The 21305-nt window shown below is 43.3% G+C and overlaps 1 protein-coding gene across 8 annotated transcripts in view; it reads left to right on the forward strand.

Moving 5' to 3' along the window:
* The window catches only part of LOC309444520 (uncharacterized protein), a 107997-nt gene extending 87678 nt beyond the window's left edge, over nt 1-20319 (forward strand). For 2 of the 8 annotated variants that reach the window (XR_014185062.1, XR_014185064.1), the window contains 4 exons: nt 641-666; nt 13370-13565; nt 16859-17118; nt 20192-20319. Coding sequence is in view for 3 of the 8 variants with exons in the window: in XM_082062398.1 (XP_081918524.1) it covers nt 641-666; nt 13370-13545 (202 nt within the window). In the remaining 5 variants the exon portion in view is untranslated. Of the gene's footprint in view, nt 1-640; nt 706-1794; nt 2107-13369; nt 13566-15698; nt 15769-16858; nt 17314-18332; nt 18817-20191 lie in introns of those variants that run through there. The other 6 variants (XR_014185066.1, XM_082062400.1, XR_014185063.1 and 3 more) reach the window with 5 other exon arrangements.
* Nucleotides 20320-21305: the final 986 nt, after the last annotated feature.

Below are 21305 nucleotides of genomic sequence, written 5' to 3' on the forward strand. Positions count from 1 at the left end.
GTCTGCTGTTCCCACAAAAGCCACATGCACTCTGAATGAGTCTCCTCTTGCTCCCCAAATAATTTCTCTTCCTCATCTGGTGCGGCAAAGAAAAAAGCAGGGTGGAAGGAGAAGACATGCCCGAAATCGCAGGTGCACCCTTCAAGAGACAGCTGCGCAAGATGCTCATTGAAAATTAGGAAGGAAAAGGCTGGGGCTGAACTCTGCCTCTCGTAAGTGGATCCTCTTGCCCCATTGCACTAAAAATTCACTGTGAAACCCTCAGCTTCTCAGAGTGCTCAGATGCCTCCTCAGCCCACTCGGCTCTCAGAGAAGGTCACCCCATGTCACAGGCAGTGCACGCAACAGCCCCACTGTCAGGAGCCAGAAGATGTATTTCTTTTTAATATAAGATGTGGAGGGTCTAAAATGACTGCAGCTGCCATTGCATTTAAAAATATATGTCTGCTGCCTACAGGTTTTTGACATTAGACATTCCTTTCAGTCTCTCCTTGGCTGACAGCTGCATTTCACGGTCTTATGTCCACTCCAGAAACAAAAGCAACTTTTTAACACCAGCAAGCCAAGATGAGTGACCTCTCTCACAGCAGCTCCTGATTCATGAGTATTAATTTGTCCTGGTTTTCCTTTTCTCTCTCAGCTATGCTGCAGGAGCCTGGGGACAAGGTGAGTGGAGTTTGGGTCTATCCCTCTGCGTGACCTTGGGTAAGTCAACTTGCTCCCTCCCATGCTTTGCTGTGTGATAGTTGGGTGGGATCGGCAGAGGTGGAGGAGGTGAGGAGATGGGCACTGTGCATGGGCATCTCAGCAGCGATCCTCCCCGCAGCCCCGTCCCCTGCCCATCACTGAGCTGCACAAGTGCAACCGCCGCATCCCCAGCCCCAGGAGGCACGTGCTCATTCCTGATCGGCTTTTAATGATCCCAAACCCCTCTACTGACTCAGGAGACAGCTAAATTTATCCCAAGGTTAGGGTGACTCTGCTGTACTGAAATCTATTTAAAGTCAAAGCAAGCACTTCAGAATAACAAGTTGTTATACAACTCCAGAGACCAGGCGGCTTCCCATAATCTTTTTTTTAAATGTAAAAGGTAACATATTTCCATATTTTGTACGTGCTAATTGTTGGGAACACTATCAGATGGTTCAGCAAATTGAAAATGACAACATCAACCTGCTCAGTCCATTAAAATCTCTCCAGAATTGTAAGGGACATTGTCGGCCAAGTAGTGCTGGCATCCCTGTGGTAAAGCCATCTTGCTTCTCATTAGTGACTGGCTTTACAAATGAGCAGATTTCCTTAGCACGCATCGCTCCATCACATCATCCAGGAGGGTACAAGCACAATGTAAGGGAACCCAGAGGTTTAAAGAGAAGACTTTCACCCCAATGCAGACATAATGAAGAGAATAGATGAGTAAAATTTAAATAGGTCCCAAGCCACACAGCCAGCATAAAAGGCTGGGAATAGCTTTCTCCTTGTCCAAGGACCACTGCAGGAGTTTAGAGGGACTACAGTGCAGATTCTGGACCGGTCTTTAATAAGAGAAAATTGGTAATAATTTGAAAAGACTCCCGAGTCCCATCTTTAGGAGAAGCTAAGGAAAATAGCAACCCAAAACCCACTGTAATTCAGCTCTGGATAGTGACTTCAGGGTGTTACATGTTTAATACCTTGACCTGAACCTTAAATCCCTTGTGTAGAAACACAGGTTGGCTCCAGTCCAAAAAGCAGTAGGGATAAGTTAGTTCAGTGCTGTGCCCACACCAATATACCATGCTATTTTTTTTCCAGCAGTATTTATTACTTTGGTCATGGTATTTCCCAAAAGCAGAAAGCAGCTGTGTGCAACTTCCAGACCAGAATTTCCAGCTAGCCGGGACTGAAGGCAGAGAAAACTTGCATCTGTTTTCATCCATCCTGATAGACACATCAAAAATAATTTTGCTTTTGAAAATGTTGCCATAAAGCTGTTTAATTCACTGTAGCCGTGAACCTTTCACCCCATCCAGAATCCGAATGTGAGGATCTCACTGTGAGCAGGATCTGCTCCTCCTCGATGGACAGTAGCGCCAGCTTTGCTAGGGACCGTTGTAAAACAAATAATAGCTCATTGTCCTAATACTGATGGATCTCTAATACTAAAATAATAATTATTTTTTCACTTCCCTAGTATTTTCTGCATTCTCTTCATCTCTGTGTTGTTCTTGTGGGTATAAAAATCTACTGGAATGGACTGCAGATGGAGAGACAGCATTAATTTAAAGCATTGATGGAATAATGGCTACAACATGGGAAAACCACAGGGCTGTTATTTAAGTTAAGAGCAAAATTCCCAATTTTTTTGTGTTTTAGGGCTGTGGAACGTGTCCCAGGAATAGCATTTTTTCTTCTTCAGTGTCCCCAGCCACTTCATGTTAGTGTCTCACAAGCTAAGCTGTTGTTCTGGGAACATCGCAGGCTATTAGTATTTCTTTATCTTTCATTTATGTCATCTTGTTTGCTCTCCTGGGCTGCTCTAAAGCAGGCTGACATTGCCAAAGAGATTTACTGCGTGTACTTTGTATACACTTTAATTAGGTCTCCATTCATGTCTCTTACCTGACACTTACATAAGAAATCACTCATAAAGTACTAGCGTAGTACAGAAATCAATACATGTCTTAAACGCACCATGACTTTCAAGCTGGAATTAAGTGCCTTCACTTACTCGGGTTGTGTCCACCTCCACGGGATGGAGACATAGGGGTTTGCTCCGAGGGTTATGATGCAGCCAAGCTCAACAGCTTTTGGTCAAATAAAGGCACGAGCTGCCCCAAGCGCAAGGGTCTCAGCACAGCTAGGACAGTGTATTTGCCATCTCCACACATCTTGACATACAGCAGCAACAGCCAAGGACGTGTACAGAAATTAAAGCTTTAACAAGGAATTGTTTCTTTTTGTCACTTCAATTTCATTTTATTAGATTTCCTGACAGCTCCAAGCTTCAGACATCGGTGGCAATGGTGGCTGAAACATGGTGCTATTATCTTATTGTCAATTCAATTTTTGCTTTTGTTTCTAATAGAAATTGAAATTATTAGGTGTTTAACTTTTATGCTCCATCAATGTGAGGCAGAAAAAATACAACTGCCTATATTAAGGTATAGAACTCTGGAAATGGTGTTTTTCAGGAGAGGATTTTTTTTTCAGCTGTTGGGTTGTATGATTTTATTTGTCTCTCCCTGGGTGACAGGGGCCTCGCATTCACTGGGCAGATTATCTCCAGAGAGGGAAGGATGGATTATTATTTTGTTTAGGGGTGAACAGTCAGCTTGTAGCAGCACTGTAGTTCTGTGCCCTTGTGCATCCCAGCCAAGACCATTGCTGAGACTAAGCAGCAGGGAATGCCTCTGAGCAGGCTTACAACCTAATGCCTGCTTTGTTATTCATCTTGCCGGCTCATGAGTAAAGAACTTATAACAAAAGGGGCTTCTTAAACTTAACCTCCCCAAGTTACATGGGGAAATGGAAGTGAGAACTTCACAGCTGCTTGGGCTGCTTCCCTCCTGAGGGAACAGGGTGCCACCAAGTGTGGAAGACACACATGTATCTACAGGAAAAATCACCATCTGAAGTGTAATCACATCCAGAACAATCTTTTTCTTCCATATGACATTCATATGGCAAAACTTTAATAAATCCTGAAAAAAATATATGGCCTATATAAACATATGTTTGCAAAAATACATGAATGTACATGACAGCTGCTGGGTTTTTTTCTGGTCCCACTGGCAGTTTTCCCCTTCTCAGAAATGCAAGCTACAAAACCTTTCCACCAAGCAGCACTATTTCATTTAATCTGAAATAACCACACTGTAATCAATAGGATCGTTCCCAATACAACACACTGTGTGATACAAGCAGCAGTACTGTTTTAAAGAGCAGAAATGAAAGACTACGATTCCTGTATCTGGACATTCAAAAATCTACATTCAAAGTGTCAACATCAGGGGTCAACTATGAAAGTGTAAATCTTCAAACCTGGAGAACTTTGTGGGGTTTCCCATGCTTACAGTTCAGAGAGAAGAAATCCCTCTGCACACAAGTACATCCAGGAGATAATCTCATGCTGGAAATTAATTTGTAGGCAGTGTAATAGTTCTATTAATAAGATTAATGCCAGGTACAGCTCTATAGATTATTGAAAAGACAAAGCAGCCTGATCCATGCAATTAGAATGAGATATCTGCATTAATTAGGATGCTCACCTGACAGTAATGGTTACATCAAACAGCTCAAGGAACTGAATCTCCTCCTCTGGTCTCATAACTCTTCTTGCTTTGTGCTGTCAATAGCTTTGTCGGTTTCTATATATCATACAAATTCAGGAAGACTGTTGTTCTGATATGCGAGTGTAAAAGCCTTTCTCCATCTTGGTTCTGATCTGATAATCAAATTTTCAGCATCAGTTTTGTGTTAGTTTATTTGCATCACAGAAGAATCCAGAGGTCTGGTTGGTGTGAAATAGGGCAGTGTTGGCTCACCTTGTTTGGACACCAACCCCTTCTCCCCTTCAGATGAAAGCAGAAACCACCACAGCAGATTTCCTCATGGTCTCTGCATGTTACCCACCCTCCATTAAGTAAACAGAGGAGGTCGAATAACCAAGATAGGAGATAACATACTTTCATAATCCAGAAATTGTCCTACAGTATAATAAAACAAAACCAAACAATGCAAAACCAAACGGTGCAAGCCGAGGATGCTCTCAAGCCCATGGTGTGCTGATGCCCAGGGTTTTATCTCTGCAGCGGGACACCCTGCCCGCCCCACAGCAGCCACGTGCTCCCCAGCTTTGAGCAAGGGCTGTGGAAATTTGGGGTTTCTGCTGATGTAGAGCCCCACACATGAGTATGGATGAGACCACAGGCATCCACTCAGCATCACCTTGCTTGTGTACCTTCCAGAGAGTTTACAATCGCTCATGAGTCTTCGCTTGCCCTGTTCTGCAGCATTACTGGGATGGTTTTTATCTTACGGTGAGTTAGACAATGGAGTCACCCTAACAACCATCCTTGGGAAAGGAAATCACTCTGTTCTGCTCTGTTGTACTCATTTCCAATTACAAGCCAAGTATCTCAAGTCATGAATGTCAAAACAGATACTATCTGGTTAAGTGATACAAGATCGGAGCAGTTAAGCCATAAGCTGTCATGCACTCAGAAGTGATTGGCAGGAAAGCTGTCTCCTGATGGTACGGGGGAATTAGCTTAATACTTAAGGTGAAGTGATGCCTGCTTAGCAGAGCTCCTGTTTTTCCACATTAGATGTAATGCTGGCAATGTTACTGTTACCACATGCTATTTTTTTATTTTTTTAGAAACATTACCATGCTTCTGTGTCTTTCTAAAAATGTGTTGGTCCCTCTAACCTGCTGTGATTAATTTTCAAAAACCAAAGCTACAATTTAGGCTAAAGAAATGCTCAGTTTTTTATCACCACATCACATGGACCATGTTGTGTTCAAAACCACAAAACCCTTTGGGGACTGGTACCCTAGGTTCCCTTGAATGGCACGACCTATAAACGGTGCAACACTCCTTTGATTTCTGTCTGTGCAGCATTTTGGCTATCGCTAGTTATGCCCAGCTGTGAGATTAATGTGTCATTCTTGTTATGTCAGAATTACTGGTGTGCTGCTCTGCTCATTTTGCTGAGCTACAGGAGCTGCTGGGCAGCGCTGGCTCGTCTCCAATAAAGATGAAAGGAAGCATCGGGTGAGTGAGAATTGGGGAGCCTGTGCTTGAGATTTCGCCACTGAAGCTCTCAGAATCGCCTGCTTCATTCTGCCAAGTGCCAGGATCATTTCTGCCTCATCCTCTGTTGTGAAGCTATTTGCTGAGAGCTCACAGATGAGAGGGGATGGCCAGGTCGGCCAAAATCCCACACGGTCACCCCAAGCCCTGATCTGTCCTCACCAGCTGCTGAACTCGCATTTTCCCTCTGCTCGTCAGGCTGCTGAGCAGGAGGTGGCTGGGGGCTGGCACGGGTCTGTGCTTGGAGACTGGGGCTCCATCTGCACCCTTGTGTGGGTCATGGGCACATGCCACAGAAACAGAGAAGCACAAACCAAACTAAAATAAAAAAAACCAACCAACCAAAAAAATAAAAATAAATTAATAAATATATTAAAATAACTAAATTAAAACATAATAGCTGGGTATTGAGCCCTTCATTCAGCTTTGAAACCCCTGCAATCAACTATGCAGAGAAGTGTACTTGCAGTCCCTGCACCTGCAGTTCGTAATGGCTCCCTGGAAATTCAGAAATCATTTACTGAGTGGTGGAAACATTGTAAAGATCTCTGGATATTTCTCTTCCTAATTAGAAAAAGCTCTTTTAAAAAGTCAGGGAGTTATCAGCATCTTTTTGCAAATCTGAACTGCCATTTCTTGTGTTTTTATGCCCAAACACGTGCAGCATATTGGAATCACAAATCTGAACTCCTTGCATATTTGGCCAATAAGGCTGGAGTATCAATTCTAATCCCAGATACACCAAATTTTGCAGAGCCCTTGCTCTAACCTTGCTTTATGAGTGGTAAATCCTGCTCTGGATATTTCCAGATCAGCACACATTTGGGGTCAATTTGCACCTTTTGGACAGAAAGTGAAACCTGGCCTGTTGCTGAGAGCACTTTCCCTTGGGCACACAGGCACCTCAGCAAGTGCCTCAGCAGACAGGAGAGTTGGAAGGGGCTTGAGCTTCTACATCCTGTTCTTCAAACACATTTTCATGCTATAATACTTCGCACTCCAAGCAGTCACAGAATAAGCCCCATCCTGAAGCTTCCCACACCGGTGCAGGGGTGCACCAGGGACCCCACGTGTCTGTGATGTGTTTCTGCAAGAAATATTTGAACCCTGTCCACGGTGTTTATTGAACAGTAAGGTATTTGGATAGCATTCAAGTTTGCTATGTTTGAAATGTTCTCACTCTGCATAAATTTGTCAGGACTGACGATGATATTAAACATAAACTCTCCCAGGGAAATCACGCAGCCAGCCTTCCCTCCCCTACACACACTCGAACAGAGCTGCTAAGTGCACACACAAGGAACCCTTTCAGCCCAAGTTCAGGATTCAGTGAACCAGCCCTGAAATGCAATTCCAGCCCTGAAAAGTGAGATATGCTCTCATTTTACTCCCATATCTGCAGAGTTTTACTCTTTTTTCTTTTTTTTTTTTCCTCCCCCCTTTTCCCCTGTCGTGGTGTTTTGCCCTGATGGAGCTTGTTCTTCATTGCAAAGAATTATATACTTGATAAAAGAAAATCTGGGAGCAGTCTGAAAGATATCTTAGGGAGTCTTGAATGTTGCCAGAAGGCCTGAGGAGGAACAATTTAGCTGGCAGATAAATTGTTGTAATAAGTGACCTGACATTTCTTTTGTGTTTGATCATGCTGCACAGTGAAAACTGACAAAATCCTGTTCCAGTTGGAAGTATTTTTGCCTGGTCGTGTAGCTGGTTAATCCTCAAAAAGACCCAGATTTTCCATCCCATAGCAGAAGAGCTCAGCTGTAGCTGTGCACCCATTATTCCCAGCTGGCTGGTGTTATTATTTGGCTGTTCTCATTCTGGTCCATTGTTCTAGTTCACCTTAAACCAGTTACACTAAAAACATCTTTGAGAATGGCTGCGGCACCATTTTCTGGGCAGTTGAGAACTCCAGAGCATGACAGCCAAATAGGCTGATGGAGTCGATCTGCAAAATCACCTCAAAATCAATAAGATGATACATTTCAGGTGAGAAGATGCTGAATAGTTATTTTAAAATGCCTTGGGATTAGACAAAATGTACTTCCCATCCCATTCATCTATAATAGGTCGTCGGTGCTTTCTGCATGATTGAATTTCATTTCGCATCTATGTTGTATATTAAGGTTCACCTGCACTTGTTTTCTTTTTTATTTTTTTAGTCCAGAGGCTATTTCGGAAACTTTTTTTTTTAATAAAATGTTATCAGCACAAAGGGCAACTGGAGCAAGTAGTTCTCTGGGATGTGCCTCCTGTTAAAGAGCTTTGCTTGTAAAGGGAATTGTCCTTTTGGGGAGGATGGATGAGATGCATGGTGCGAGAGGGAAGCCAGAGAAGTTTGCTGTGGGATGTGAGAGATCTGTGATCCTGACACCTCACCTGAGGGTGTAGGAGTGAACCTCAGCTCGTGCCATCACTGGCTACTCCAGCAATGTGTGGGCACCTGCACAAAAAGTGTTATTTAAGGGGAAAAATAATACAAGCTCACTCCCACAGTAACTTAGTTCTGAGCTTGATTAATGAAGAAAATGTTAGCAAGCTAAGTAAAGAGAAAATGCATGGTCTTCTTTATTTAATTTCGTTCCAGTTTGCTTGGGCAGTTTATGCACACTGGAGGCAAGCAGACTGAATTTAAGGTTGGTTATTTTTTTTTTCCTTTGGCTTTGCCAGACTGTGAGTTGAACCTGGTGCATTCAGAACCTCCTTTAAGAACTAAGTGCAAAGTGTGAATGAGAAGGGGCTGTTGCAGTGGTCCAGGTTGGGGTGTCACAGCATCACGAGGATAATGACAGACTTTGTGTCCTCCAGCAGGGGCACGGACTGTGCACGGCGTCCCTGCAACTTCCATGTGGGGCTGACGGCTCTCGGCTGAACTCAAGAGATGGGGGAGAGCTCGGGTCACATCTCACACCTCGTGCACAGCTGCACATTTGCAATCCAAACACCTCCCTGTTTTCCAAACTCTCTGGGATGCAAACCTGATTTCCTTGTTTACCATCAGCTTTTAAGTTTCCCACAATAAAAGTCAGCCCATGCTGGGAAAAGCCCTGCCACCTCTGCCTGTTAGTCCCACACTTTTCCAGGTGCACCCTCCACTGCAAGTAAACCTATCAGGCTCTGAGGTTACTAATAATTTCAATGCACGATTAGTATAATTACAAAAAAAAAAAAAAAAAAACAAAAAAAAACCACTAGCATAAATATATACATTTTCCCTCCAGTAATTCCTCCATCTGTTGATAGGCCTAGCAGGGTGTGATGCTCAGCCTCCACAGATTTCAAATTAAAGGTTTGCCAAGATACTTAACTGAGTTAAAGGCAAATCAAACACAGCAGCTTTAGGAAATTACAGTAACTGCCCCACTGTTTGACTTCCACCGTCTCTATTTCAAGCCTTTCAATTCTTAAGCAAAGCAAGATTCAGTATTTCAACAGTGTGACATTTGGACCATCAATCACGAGTGGGACAACTGGTCTTTAGAGACCAGGGGGACTACGCTGCGTCTTGTCGATGCCCAGCACACTCTCATATAATCACTTAGGTGTGTTCAAGTAGTTTTTAACCAGAACGTGTGTCCCAGTCATGGAAATAACTTACAAAACTTTTAAAAAAATCTTCCAACTGATAATGAGTAAATAGTAATATTGTATTTTATACATTAATGAATATAGGGGTGGTATAAGTTGTCCAAGAGTGATAAAGTAATGCCTTTTCCTATGTAGTTAATAACTGATGAAATGGCATATGGATGAATTAGCAGTCACAAACATACAGGTAGGTGAGCAATTTCCTAAATGCAATATTGATTTTAAAGATTAACAACATTTTCAGCGCCTGTGTACAGCCAAGAGTTTTTGCCAGATGTCCAAATACCTAGCTGTGTAGCTAGAATGAAGACTTAAATAAGAATCTGAGTTGAAATAAATGTCCTATTTCCTACTCTCTAATCTTGTTTGAAGCTCTGGGAGTCCCGCCGTTCTCAACATCAGTTGGTAGTCAACAAGCAAATAAAGCCTATGTTGGATTAGTGGATTTTATTCCCCCCTTAGGACCTGAACATTTTTTCCTTTCTTTAATGCTCAGACTGAAACACTTACTGCATAATAACAATAACCTGAGTCAGATGCAAGATGCATAACTGTGAAAAAATATGTTCATTGCTTCCCATGCAGCTTGCCAGTTTGGGAAAGAGAGAGCCTGGCTTACGTTCAAGGTTTGGGGATTGTATCATAATTTTGAATGGAGCCCAGGATGCATCTGAAATGGGAAAGTCCAAGAGTCAGGGGGCTTTATAATATTAAAAGCACTGCTGGAAAAAATATGAAATGGACAAAGAAAAAATCAATCAGATGAAAGCTGTAATTAGTCCATGCGAGCTCCTTGCAAGAAGGACCGTGCTGGACGCTTGGCGTGTATGGTACTGAGCTGGTGCCAGCTCTGCTCACTTGTGCTGCCCATCAGAGATGACCACAGGGACCGGCTTCCTTGTTTCGGAGGAACAGAACTGGTGAAATCGAGCCTATAGCCAATCCCTTCCTTTAATCTTTTCTCTTTTGAATGACAGACACCTAACTTGGATCAATCTGTCCAAAGACATTGTTTTGGTTTTACTTAGGAGACACTGCTTCATTTCTGGGCTTTGTGGGTGGTTCCAGCCAAGCTTGTCTTGATGGCAACTGATACACAATTCTGAAATAACTGTCCATTCATTTATATAGGAAATAATTACAGATATATACAACCATATAAAGGAGGCATGAAGAGATCAGCACATATTAATGCAAACTGTGTCTTTATTCTGACATAGGAGGAAAGTTCATCTAAGCTCCGCCTCCCCCACCATCTGGATTCTACCTGTGCCCAAAAGCATATGTCCCAGATAGAGTGCAAATGGGCAAGAATTGGTGGTATTTTCCAGATGTAAACTCATTATTCCCAGCAGTCTGTCATCACATTTAGTTATTGAGCCAGTCAACACAGGCTGTCAACTGAAACACTGGCAAGCTCAGAGTCTTCTCCTAGGGGTTTCTTTCTGTGGGTCATGCTACTGATTGAAGGTTCTCTGACTTTCCATGTTTTTTCCTGATGAGGAAAGACCTTCAGTGACTTTTCCTACTCGTTGCAAAAAGGCAAATTTCAGCTGTTAGTGATAATATAGCATCACAACTTCTTTTGAAACTGTAATCATAGAAAGCCCTGATGCTGGTTTTGGTGGGCTCAATAAAATAAAAATACAATGAACTCTTGAAGGGTAAATCTGTAGGAACGTATTTCTGTTTCTGGCTATGGCAATGACCTTATAACACTGCAGATTGCCATTAAGGCAGAAGCATCTTTTTCTTCACACAACACATGAATCTCACCTTCTCACTTGCTTCTTCTGTGAGAGCTGAACCTCAATTTATCATCCAGGAACTGGTGTCTGAGTCTGCATTCTGCACGCAAACACCTCCCTTCATCATCTGTACCTGTTCCAGCATTTGCAACTTGCAGATACCAGGCTCCCTCTGTGACATGTCACGATCCCCAAGAATGCCAGACCCAGGTACCACCATCCCTGCAGTTCTGCTGGGGCAGGAACAACATCACTCTCATGGTTTTGTTCTGTGGAACCAGTGCTGAAAGTCATGTTACTGAATGAGAAAGGATTTCCTTCAGCTATGTTTGAAGAAAGAAATAGAGTCTATGCCCTGGCTGTTCTCTGACCAGGCTCTGGTCCCTACCAGTAGTTAGAGGTTCAGATCTTCAACATGGCCTTCACTCAGCAATCCTGTTTGTACATTTTGTGCTGCTTTGCTCCTCCAGTTTGTGTATCTTCCCACTGGTTTCCTAGTTGGATATTGAAGCCATTCACGATAGGAGCCAGGAAAATTTGGCACAATAAGCTACCTATTTTTAATTTTTCTCAAGACAACTAACCCTATTCCATATGCACAGCCTGCTGACACCTCCTCTCTTTTTTTCTCTTTGTTAAACAATCTTGAACAGCATCTCTGTCATTCCAAGAAAGCTGTGAAGCAGCCTCTTCCCTGCGTAACACTTCTTTGGTCTGGCTCAGCTTCTAGAAGTTATTTTCATATCCTGCACACACTAATTCTCTACTTGGAGGAAAAGACACTGAAAAATTAAGAAGTTTAGGCTTACGTATTTTACCTTACGTGTATAGTAGTCAAAGAGTATGGTTGGCTCAGCTCTTCTACTGGTTCACAATAGCGACCTGTTGAGCCATAGTAAATTAATTGTGTTTCTACACTCCCAATGTGGTGATTCAACTGCTTCCGAAGGTGCAGTTTTCCTTCTTTGTACAGACTTACAGATTGATTGTTTCACCGATGTGTAAGTGAACTTTTCCTGAGGACTTTCAGCTCTCCACAAGAACACTGGGCATTTTGAAGGGTTCAGTGAAGCAGCTATGCACAGATGAGATGCTCTATCAGTCAAGGCCAGGCCCATGTCCACATTTTAGAGATGATGAAATGAAGACATCTCCCTAATCTGGCCCATAAAAGAAGTGTTCTGCTTTGGTTTTTTTTCCTGCTTTCACCAAAAAGAAGGATTGAGCTCGGTATCACACAGCAGTCTAGTCACCTATAGGGAGGAAGTGGGAGGGAAGAGGAAGGGAACGTAGAAAAGATGATCCATGGAGGAATACTTGTTCTGGCATGGGCAGTGGAATAGCCTACAGTGACAAGAAGACACAGATTAACTCATCTTTACCATTAGGAGAAGGGAACATAGAAAGTTTCCCAAATTTTATTATCTTGTCTGCAAAGCTGTTTTGAGAGTCTTTGTATTCCACATGGCCACCAAAGGAACAAAGCCAGAAGTCACAGATCAGAGGGGCTAAAACTGCTGTAGGGATGTCTTGAGTTTGATCCCTGGTTTAATTCTGAGGGTACATCGGCTGAGATTTCTAAGATACCACCCCACTTTTTCCCCTGTATGCTGTCACTTGGGGATTGTCTCAGTGTCAACTAAACCAAGAAACGGCAGCCATGTCACCTGTGCAATGGGACCGAAGTGCTCCTGATGACCAGGAAATGGTTGTTCATTTACACCAACCTGCCTGTTATATTCTCTATGGAACTGTTTTATTTGATCTCAGTTATTCCAGCTGAGCAAATTTTTCACCATTATGTTCCTTTCCCCCTCGCTCTTGATGGGTCAGTGGTACTTTAACATGGTAATGCTGGCCTGTCACCAAGTTTACAAAGTGCTGCAGTCAGCTGGTTGCTCCAGCAGAAACCTTTTCTGCTCCCCATCAAGCAGCACCACCCCAAAGCTGGATCCAGCTGCTGAATATACAGATACGAGGATCCTAAAGCTGGACACTAGCCCAAGCTCCCTCAATAACAGCCCTGCATGAGCCCAGATGAGCTGTCAAGCTGGCTCATGATACTGTTTTAAATTCACAATAATATATTTTTCTAATTTAATCTCTAAAATGGAAGTGCATATTTCAGCTCATGATTTCCAACTTGTCTTCTATTTCCTTTCAGCTTTTCAATGTTTCTGAAATGCCTTATGCTACAGGCAAAACACACTGATTATGATGGGGCTTTTCTTTTAGCAGCTGCTTCTGAGCAATGTCACACATGGAGAAAATGGAAAGTTGACTCTGCCCAGTTGTGTCAAGCATTTGAAAATAAGAGAGGAAAAAGAACTTGTGGTAAAAAGCAAATGGCGACTGTTGCTGTCGAATCCTGCTTTAAGGAAGAGTACAGGAGGGATTTCTTAAGAATTTAGACATGGTGAAGCTCTACAAGGTGAGTAATCTGATAAAACTCAGCCCATCAAAAATGCATGATATGTTAGGCACAATGATTAACTGAGCTTCGGCTTTACAGCATCAAGACAAACGCATCTGTGTATCTTCAAGAAGTGAGAGGAAGATAGGAAGAAATTAATTTCCATAATGTGTCCAAAAGAAGCGTGGCCAAAACCTTTTTTATACCAATGTAGCAAAGTTCACCCCCTCAGCAATTTTTTTCTGGTCCAAAGGGCGAGGGACACACTGGAACTTCATTTCTAAAATTAAACTGAGTACATGTACCCCTCACTTGCACATCGTAGCCTTCCAAAAATATTACTGATGTATATGTTTGCTGACCCCATCTTCGTCATTAACATCCAGACAGACAGTTTCAATTAGTATGAGAGCTGGGGGGCTTAATAATGATGTAAAGCATATCACGCAGCACTATGGCATGCAAGGTTTTCAGTTCAAGTGTGTCCTCTGCCTGTAGATGCAGAAGATACTGTATTTGTATCCAAACTGGGAAATGCAGCAAGATGCAAAGTTACTTGTTGCCTTCAAATAACAGCTGTTCTGAAGCAGTGCATCTCTCTCTCTTTTTGCCATCGAGAGACGCTGCACTCTGCAAAGGCAACCTCGATTAGAAGCAGTTTGTTGTGACACCCCAGGGAGAAGCCTGGATCAGATCAAAAACTCCCTCTTTGTCTTTGGAGAAGGTTCTCCCTCTTTTTCAAGGTAACCTTCTCTGAACTCTCACTTTGTGCTCTCACCTCCATTTAGGATAAAACTATTTGCTCTCAGCGAGAGGCTGAGCCCCGCAGGTGAGCAGCCAGGGAAGAGGGACTCATCAAACCCAGCAGCGCTGAGTGACTTTCTTCCTGCAACAACAATTTTGCTGCTGATAGGGGGCATTGATTTTCAATGGATTCATTACCCTCAACCTATTTAGGAGTGGGGAGCTGGAATTTCTCGATCTAATTACATGGCCAGAGGTTTGACTTCTCTCTGCTGAAAGAAGGGGCAGGCAATATCACGTATGACGAAGTTCCTGGAGAAAGCAAAGCCAGGGAGGAACTCTGAATACAGGTTTTCTCAGGGCTGCGTGTTGGAGCTGGGCACTGGGATTGGCCACCACACAGACCCAGATGGCACAGAACCGTGGGCCAGGGCTGCTGGCTCTGCTCGTGCCAGGGGGTGGGAGCCAGGCTGGCACACCTGCGATCGGCGCTGCATGAGAGGCAGCCTGGCAAACCCCCACGCTGCTGCGTCAGTGGCTTTCCAGCTCATTCCTGTCCTCCTCAAGGGCACCTACCGCCTGGCAAAGCCAGGACACAGCTGCTTTTTGCAGCCATGTCCCTATCTCTTGGCTGCCGCTCTCCCAGAGGCACAGCAGACCCTGCTTCCTCGGTCCTTTGAGCCCATAAATGCCGCTGGCTCAAACACACGAGCACCAAGAGGCAAATGTCAGCCCAGCACAGCTGCACTCTTTGCCCACGCGATACATTTTGCAGGAGCAAGATGCGGTGTGTGCTCCCAGAACATCACATTGAGCAGATACTTTTTCCTTTTTCCCCTGTAATCCTTTTTCACAACAGCTTGGACATCTGCAGTTGAGGGATTGGAAAAATGCTTTCCCCAAAGAGATAGTGGGAGGACAGATCCCCCAGGATGGACATCTGCCACCCCTGCCCACGGCACCAAACACGGCAGAGCTGAGCTGTGCCGCACGCCACACCAGCGTCGGTGGGAATTAAACCCAGAGGACCCCATCTCTTCTCCCTTGCTTCAACCACTGCGGCAGCTGCAGTTCAAATCTGTGCCACGCGCTTTGAAAATGCGAGGGATTAATTTAGTCCCTCGAAATATTCCTGCCTTCCAAAGCACACAGAGCGAGCATGGCTCTCATTTAGTGCTCATGCTCTGTGAAGAGGTTTTCATGCTCGCTGCGGGGAAGCGGGGATTGTTTTTATTCAGAGCAAGAAAGGCAGGCGCATCTGATGTAGAGCTGACAAAAGATGCAATGAAGAGGTAGTGCTGGGGAGGGAGGGGGATGGAGCAGGACTCATAGCTCGGCTTTCAATTAGGTGCCCTATTTTGTTCACTGGGGTGGGGAGACATTTTTTTAATCTAAACTGTTCTGCAGGCAGACAGTGATTGCACAGGACCAGTGCCCTCTGCAAGGATGCTCATATCTCCACACGAAAGCAAAAGAGGTACTTTCAAACAAATGTTAAATGATGAAAGCAGCCACACATGCCTATTAACGGCTGATGGAGCACCATCGCATCCACTTTCCTGACAGATAGATGCACTTTCAACTTCATTTCACAATACATGAGATATTCATCGCGTGCATGGCTCAGCCGTTCTCCTGGACTCCTCTTACATTAGCAAGACCTGGATCTGAGGCTTGTTTGCTATTAGCACGTAGTTTTCAGAGATGTAGAGAGGATTTGGCCTAGAGGATGGGATTTAAGAGTCTGTTCTTACAAGCTTGGTGGAGATCCTAATAGCATGCTCCCTCATAGTCTCTGTGTATTTTCTGAGTTGTTGAAGACAGCTCTTGAGACCTGAAAATGTATTTCTTATGTGCCTTTATTCACAGTTTCTTTAATACAGTATTTCTTTGGATTGAATTCCCACCATGGGATGGGCATGGACACTGCGGTTGAATGGTTTGTTGGGATATACTATGGGCTTTGTCACTCGCATTGCTTTGGTAGTGCATCTCCTTCTGAAGCACAGAAACCTTCTAAAGGCAATTTATTGCCACCAACATGCCATGAGGAAAGGCTTGGAGATGAGCAGCTGTTAAAAGCAGCTATCTGGGCACAGCTCAGAGCTCCAGCCCAGCAGTGGAGAAGGTCAGGTTGGAGAAAGCTGGACAGGCTGGTGGGGTGAGAGGTTCCGCAAAACCAAGTTCCTGTTCCAGTCTCTGCACCCAGCACCCTGCCAGGGCCAGGGCAGCAATGTCTGCCTGTTGTTGTCTAAGATTTCTTATTTTTCTGGAGAAAAAGCTCTGTCTTGAAGGAAGTCGCTTCAGCTCTGCCTTCAGGCCTTCTTGAGTGATGGGAATGTCCAACTGCGTTATGTAAGAACACAGAAATGCCAAGTAGCTCATAACCTCAACTGATGAAAAGCAACTGAAAATGTACAAAAGTTCCAGAATTTGCAAGTGCTGTCCAAAGTGAAGTGGCCGGTATCCCAATATGTTACACAATCCTCCGTGTTTCCTCACAAGATAAATCGTAGCACTAATTCAATGTGTGAATTTAACTTGTACTTAATTTCTCTTCACTTCAGGTTCCTGGCTGTAAAAGACTATACATTAGGAAATGTAATCATAAGGATAACTCATGAAATCCATGATTTAGAAGAGGCTGGCAAACATCCATCTCTGAGTGGCTCAGGAACAAGCAGTCTAATGAGGAAGGTTTTTGGCATTGCTGATCCTGTCCTGGTGCACAGGGCTGGTGGATTCCTCTTCCTGAATTCTCTTTCCACCCTGCTTTCTGTCGGTGGCCAACCATGGACCAGCCCGAGAGAGGACTTCCCAGGCACAGGTAATATGTATTTAAAGAGCACCAGGAGATCACCATAAAGAGAGTATGTGCCAGGAACTGTTATATTTGTTCTCATCCAGTTCTTGGATTTGACCTACTGCGTATCACTGCAGCTTGTGCTTTCCTTACAAATAGCAGAGGAAAAGGCAGAGAGAGCAGAAGCTGGTGGGTGAGCAGAACTGGATCAGTTGAGAGGCAGATACTCCTCCGGCAGAGCCTGCTCCTTCTCACACCCAACATTTATATTAGCTCCTGACTTTAAATGCCTACAGTGAATTGTCTCTTCTGAAACTTGCTCAGAGGAATTATACCTTAGAATAAAACACTTCCCCCTGTTTACTGTGGAGGGAGAACAGCCAAGGGCTCCATGGCAGAGCACTGGAAGACACGTTAAGTCAGGCAGGATGAGTCCCTGCTGCCCAGTTCTGCCTGGGAACACTCTGCCCGTACTGTAAGTTCCACAAAATAAAATTACGTTTTCATAAGGCACAGACTTGTGGCAAAAACATCTAACTTCAAGGATGCACAAATCACTTTGGAGCAGCAGCACCCATAAAAACTAGTTACCGGTGTCATGCTGTCTTGAAACTGAGCCTTGGCGTGAATTTTCTGATGTCTGATAAGAGCTAAACTAACACTGCAGTGGTTTTGCCAGCAAGCTTGTATAAAACCTGCAGAAACTAAATATCTCTAAAACGTGTCCCCCAGCCAAATTTGACTGAAGTCAGCCCTAGTTTCAAAATGTGCACAACTGTACAGAGCACAGTGGTGTTGGTTTGATTTCTGGTAAAACCAAACTGAAACAAGATTCTGACTCTGCTGAAGTCAATCACGTCTCTGTGCCCAGGAGTTTCCTCAGAGCAAAACTGAAATTGTTTATTTCCACAACGGGGGGGCATTGCCAGCTGGGCTCTTTGAAAATGCAAACACTTGCCTGCCATGCTTTATTTTGCCATTAACTTGCATGCTCATAAGCCTATTAGCTTAATTTTAATAAGATTTCATAGAGTTCGGTATAAATACCTTCTATCCATCACCATATTAGAAAAAAAGAGGAACAATAATAACATAATTATCTCTTACACAGAAACTAATTATAATTCTCTGGATTCATAATCAATACTTAAAAGCTGTTCTACCTCAGAGAACAGTTTGTCAATATTTTATATACGGTTAATAATTCATTACATAATCAAACAGGAATCTAACTGCAGAAGGCCTCAGCAGAGGAGAAAACAGCACAGGAAAAAATGAAGTGGAAGAATGCAAAACCTCAAGGTATTAAGTGAGAGGGAGACTGACAGCTGCCCGTACAAACATCACACCACCAGCCTGTGCCTCACCTCTCATCTGTGAGGGTGAGCCTGTGTTCCTAACACAGAAATGTTGGTTAGAGGAAAAAAATATGCCAAAAATCCACATTGAAAGAATCACTTAGAAGGGAGACTGACATTTTTCAAGCATTATGTAGAAATGTAGTATTTCCACTGGGAGCATGTATTTGGGAGTGGAGAAGGGATGAGCACTGACCCCTTTGAGACACAACCAGCATTGTATTGGCTCAGCTGTATCATCAGCTCTGTCCTAAAAATGCAGAGAGGCAAGGTTAAATCACAGTCTCCTTTCTTTATGACCCTTCTTTGATAAGTCAAACACTTTTCTAACACTTGTCCCCTGGTTACTGCACTGCCACAAGCGTTGACTGATGGATGAGCAGAACTGGATCAGTTGAGAGGCAGATACTCCTCTGGCAGAGCCTGCTGCTTCTCATACCCAACATTTATATTAGCTCCACTCCAACACCGCACTCCCAGGATGGGATTCACCATTCCTGACTTTAAATGCCTACAGTGAATTGTCTCTTCTGAAGCTTGCTCAGAGGAATTATACTTTAGAATAAAACACTGAATGCCTGAACCTAAGTCACTCACGATAACAGAGTTTATGAGTAACCCCTGCAGTGATCCTCTCAGGAGAAACAAAAACTGCCTAAAACCAAGAGAACACGTGGAAGCATAACCTCCATGACATGGGGGACAGAAAAAGAAAAAAAGAAGAAAAAAGATTATTTATGATGATCTAACTGGCATTTGAAAGAGCTCATCACCACCTTTGGAAGAGGAGAGAACACAAGAGAAGTGTAGAAGAGTGTTCCTCAGGTCAGCCTGACATTTGTTGTCCCATGCGTGGGAAAATGCTTTCACTGAAAATAAGATGTTACAGTCATGAGGATTTGGAAGCAAAATGGGGAAACTGTTGGCCGTGATTCTGAGCAATTAGGGACAGCTGCCTCTGCTACTGCGCTAGCACGTGTGTCGTAGGAAAACACAGAGCCCACAGCAGAGATGCAGTTCTTCTGGATCCTGCACAGACATGGGATAAAGATGACTTTTGCCTCCAAAAATGTAGAGTCTAAGCAGGTGCAGCAGTGAACTCAAGGCTCAGCATCACCCCCTTACCAAAGAGAAACCCAGCAGTGAAGCAGCAAGTGCTCTCGCTGGCACAGGGAATGTGCAACTCTCATCTTCTAAGTGCTGCTGCAGCATCTTACACACAAACCCATCCTCTCTGCCAGTTTGTTTTACTTTAATGAGTGTAGAACTGCAGCGCTCTCTATTTTTCCTCTCTCTTAGCATTTGTATCGCACTTCATTAGGAGCAGATTTGGAATGTCTGTAGTACAGTCCTGGACAGAGTAGTTCTCACTGCACACTTGTCCTTTATTTTTATTCTTTTTTTTCTTCTTTGATTGCATTATTCTTTTTATATCATTATCAACTTTTTATAAGTGTCTATAAAATAGGTGCAGGATAGTAAAAGTCTTCAGAGTAAGTAAATGGACATTGTACTAAATGAGTTATGCCTTGATGCTATTATCTCTAAATCAGCATAGATTATTCAGGCTAGGGGCTTTTAGAATCATAAGTGGCTGAGATCATTTCTCAGTTCATCATCCTATTACCCATAATGAGAAAATACTTCTAAATATGAAGATTACTCTTCCAAAAGATCCCTTGTGAACAATTCCCCAGGCACTAACAATATTTATTAACTCTTTTCTTTCTGCATGGAAGGAACTGAGAGAAATTCGAAGTTCTCAAGGATTATCCTGAAACATTCAGCAACTCTGAATTGGCTGTCACTCTCCTGGGACCCCTTTGGCTCTGCACGCCCATCTCTAACAGCATTTTCTCAGTTTCCACCTCTGCAGCTGCTTTTCTGCAGTATGTAAATTCAGCTGCTGGTGCTGAACCTGGCACGCAATAAAGCCTTTTAAAACTTCATTTCATTATGTTTGAGTGGTTCTGTTTATGCTGGTTTTAAGTTTCCATTTCATCAAGAATAAATTTTCCTGTTTCTCCAGCCAATGATTTCTACTTGCAAGCTCGACAAAATGACAGGTACCCTGCCCAAAGTGGGGAAGACCCTCAGTGATGAAGCTTCCCTGTCATTCCTTTATTTTTTTCACACCATCACTGACTCGTTTCCTTATTGTATGGGTAGAATTACCAGCTTTATTTATTGGGCTGCACATTTCTAAGAACTCATTTAATGCACAGTTTCATAAGACAGTTTTCATGGAATATAAACTTCATATTCCAGCTCTTGGGTAAAGGATTCCTTTCACTTTCCACTGAATAATACACAGGGCTGTAAAAAAAATACCTTCTTTTTCTACTGGGCAAGGTGAGGTTTCAACACTCCACACCTATAAGCTGATCCTGTTTGAGAAATGCTGCTGCTCTTGCTCACTTGGGTCCCATTGTATTGCCAGGGAAGAAGTCCAGGTCTGTGATTAAAGCGCTGATTTAGGTGTCAAAAGCCTCCATTCTGTCCTCCTGCATGTCCCTTGCAACACCACATCAACTTCTGCTAATTGCATTATAGAATTTCCCTATAACGTCATTTTACTCGGGTACTGAAAATCAAAATAGCTACAATAAGGTCAACATCTGGGTTAACCATGAATGATTGGGCATTGCAGAGGAGGTTTCACAAAATCTTATGCACTCTAAGTGTAGCCTTCTCTATGCCAAAAGTATGCAAAACGCTTAAGTTTGCCAAATTAGTATTTTCACTTGTGTAAAACTATACTTCTGTAAATCACATATAAAATATCTTTTCCTTTTACAACAAAGCATGAAGCAAATGTAAATGTGTTTTTTTTGCTCTAGATTAAGTGGTAGA

Source organism: Streptopelia decaocto (genome assembly GCF_964273445.1).
Source record: "Streptopelia decaocto genome assembly, chromosome: 11".
Taxonomy (NCBI): domain Eukaryota; kingdom Metazoa; phylum Chordata; class Aves; order Columbiformes; family Columbidae; genus Streptopelia; species Streptopelia decaocto.